Source organism: Centruroides sculpturatus, unplaced genomic scaffold (assembly GCF_000671375.1).
Source record: "Centruroides sculpturatus isolate CEXI.00-Female unplaced genomic scaffold, Cexi_2.0 scaffold1911, whole genome shotgun sequence".
Classification (NCBI taxonomy): Eukaryota; Metazoa; Arthropoda; class Arachnida; order Scorpiones; family Buthidae; genus Centruroides; species Centruroides sculpturatus.
The window spans coordinates 98,398-100,726 of NW_019386056.1; the positions used below are offsets into that span (position 1 = coordinate 98,398).

Genomic DNA, 2,329 nt, shown 5'->3' on the forward strand with positions numbered 1-2,329 from the left:
GATATTCTGTGAAAATTTCGGTTATGAATTCAAATAGAATGACCTGAATATATTATCACAGTTTAAACTGTATATTATAGAACATACAATTTAACTTGTGATTCAAGAACTTGCTGATAACAGTGAATTAAATCTTGATTTAAATCTCAAGTTAACTCAAGGATGTTCAGATGTTCAAATCCTTACCTCCAATGACTAGTGATTTTCAGTGCTGTCTGTCCAAGTTGTGCTAAATTTGCTTCTTTATCAAAACTGAAGGACGACTCATAGCATACCAATAATTACAGTATGCTCATACCTTTAAATAATTTGTTTAAACTTTACTGTGTACCAAATGTATTATATGCACACCAACATAAGCCAGTTAGAATTGAGCTTCAAAGAAAGTTGAAAAATCATTGTTATACAGATATTGTATTCAATAAATAAAGGTCAATTTGAAAAGTTGGAGATTAATGTTAAGTTTAAAATTACAATATTTAATAATTAATGTGTCAAAATTATCATTGAAATAATGTGTATTTAAGCTGAAAATAAAGTTTTTCAATAAACTTTATAAAACTTGGCATTTATTTCAATAACCATTTTTTTTTTTAAAATAAGACATGATCATACTGTATTTGTCAACAAAACTTTTGAAGACATGACTTGCTCCAACATCTGCAATATGGATGAATGTTATAAGACTTCAACAGAAGTCAGCAGTGATATACAAGTGCATTACATTTTTTTTTTTGCAATTAACATTTTAATATAACAAAATCATATTAAAATTTCCTATAAATTAACAATTAGTTCATTCATTATATAAATTATTATAATGAAATGAATAGTCAAATTTATAGGTATTAAACAATGATGTAAGCAAATTTATCCCAATATGTTTATTTTATAATAGATGAATTTGTATCAATATCAACTGAGAATAAGTGTAATGAACAATGTGCACTAAATAAATTATGAACAATTCAAATCATGTTTCTATCATCAGATAACTATCATACTACTGAAAATGCACTACTGTCTTTTACAATCTCAGTTCTTTACAAATTATATGATGCTGGATGTGGCAACTTAATTTTTGAAACAAATATTTACTATAATAGAACAATTTCTCATGATATTACACACATCCCTATGCTATTTCTGGAGCAATATACTAATCCAGTCTTCAGAAAGGTTTTACTATATTACAACATCATTGAGGTGGAGGTGCACCTATAGATGTTGGAGGATGCACAGGCATTGGCATACCTATTCCAGAATGTGGAGTGGTGGATACTGCAGCACTAGGTCCTAATAATATCTGTAAAAAATATTTAAATTTTTAATAATATATATAAAAATACAAATATTGTTTTATTGTGAACAGTAATAACATATTCAAAATAGCTCAAATATTATATCAATACAGTATATACAAAATATTCACATTAATGAAAATGAATATAATGAAAATATTTATAAATTATTTTTATCAACAAAATCTAATTGATCTTTTGAAGAAACATGATAACAAGGAAATATTTCGTGTTTCTTCAGAAGAGGCAAATCAGATTATACTCACAAGTCAGAACAACTTATATACAGTATAATATATCAGGTATTATTATTTGTAAATGTTGAAAATAATTATATAACTGAAAAAACTACAGTTGAAATAGTTTCTTAAATGTTCATATAAAAAATACCCAGCTTAGAAGTTTAATAAAGGAAAAATTTATAACTTGAATTGTATTCATGTCATATTGGAGTAGTTGTGTATTTTATGTTGACATTTGTGAGAAATGCCATACCTTGGCACTGCAGACAGAAGGTAAATTTTTCATCAATTTATAAGTTTTCTATTTATACTCCTTTCTTTTATTAACCCTGAACATCCTGTATTTAAAACACCTAAAATATCAAAAATTCAGGATCATCTTTCTTAATTTTTTTATAAGGTTATAAGTTTTCATTTTCTCTTCTCAAAACTGCAATTACCAAAAACGCATGGATGATTCTCTTTCATTGTTTTGCAGTATGAACACTTATGGAAAGAGAATAATAGAAAATGGAAAAGAGAAAATACTCATTCTCTTCTCTTTTCCATTCTCACAAAATATGAATTGGCCTTAATAACTACTTTATCCATTGTTTGCAGGCAAGTTATTCTGTGAGTGAATTCTGAATACAGTAGATCCCCCTATAAAACCGTTTCCTATAGTTATGATTCCTATAAAAATTGTGGCAGTATCCGTAAACAACGGTAAAAATAACTCCTATAATACGTAAAACGTCATCGGGCAGCCGAACTACTTTCCCGCCGTCCGTAGCGCCACGCTACGGA

At 27.6% G+C, this 2,329-nt stretch overlaps 1 protein-coding gene across 1 annotated transcript in view; it reads right to left on the reverse strand.

Annotated features, from left to right (window-relative positions):
- Nucleotides 1-552: 552 nt before the first annotated feature.
- Nucleotides 553-2,329, reverse strand: part of LOC111613360 (mitochondrial import receptor subunit TOM22 homolog) — a 5,108-nt gene continuing 3,331 nt past the window's right edge. The window contains exon 2 of the mRNA XM_023354707.1: nt 553-1,306. Within this exon, the coding sequence (XP_023210475.1) occupies nt 1,199-1,306 (108 nt within the window). The 3' untranslated portion in view covers nt 553-1,198. The remainder of the gene's footprint in view (nt 1,307-2,329) is intronic.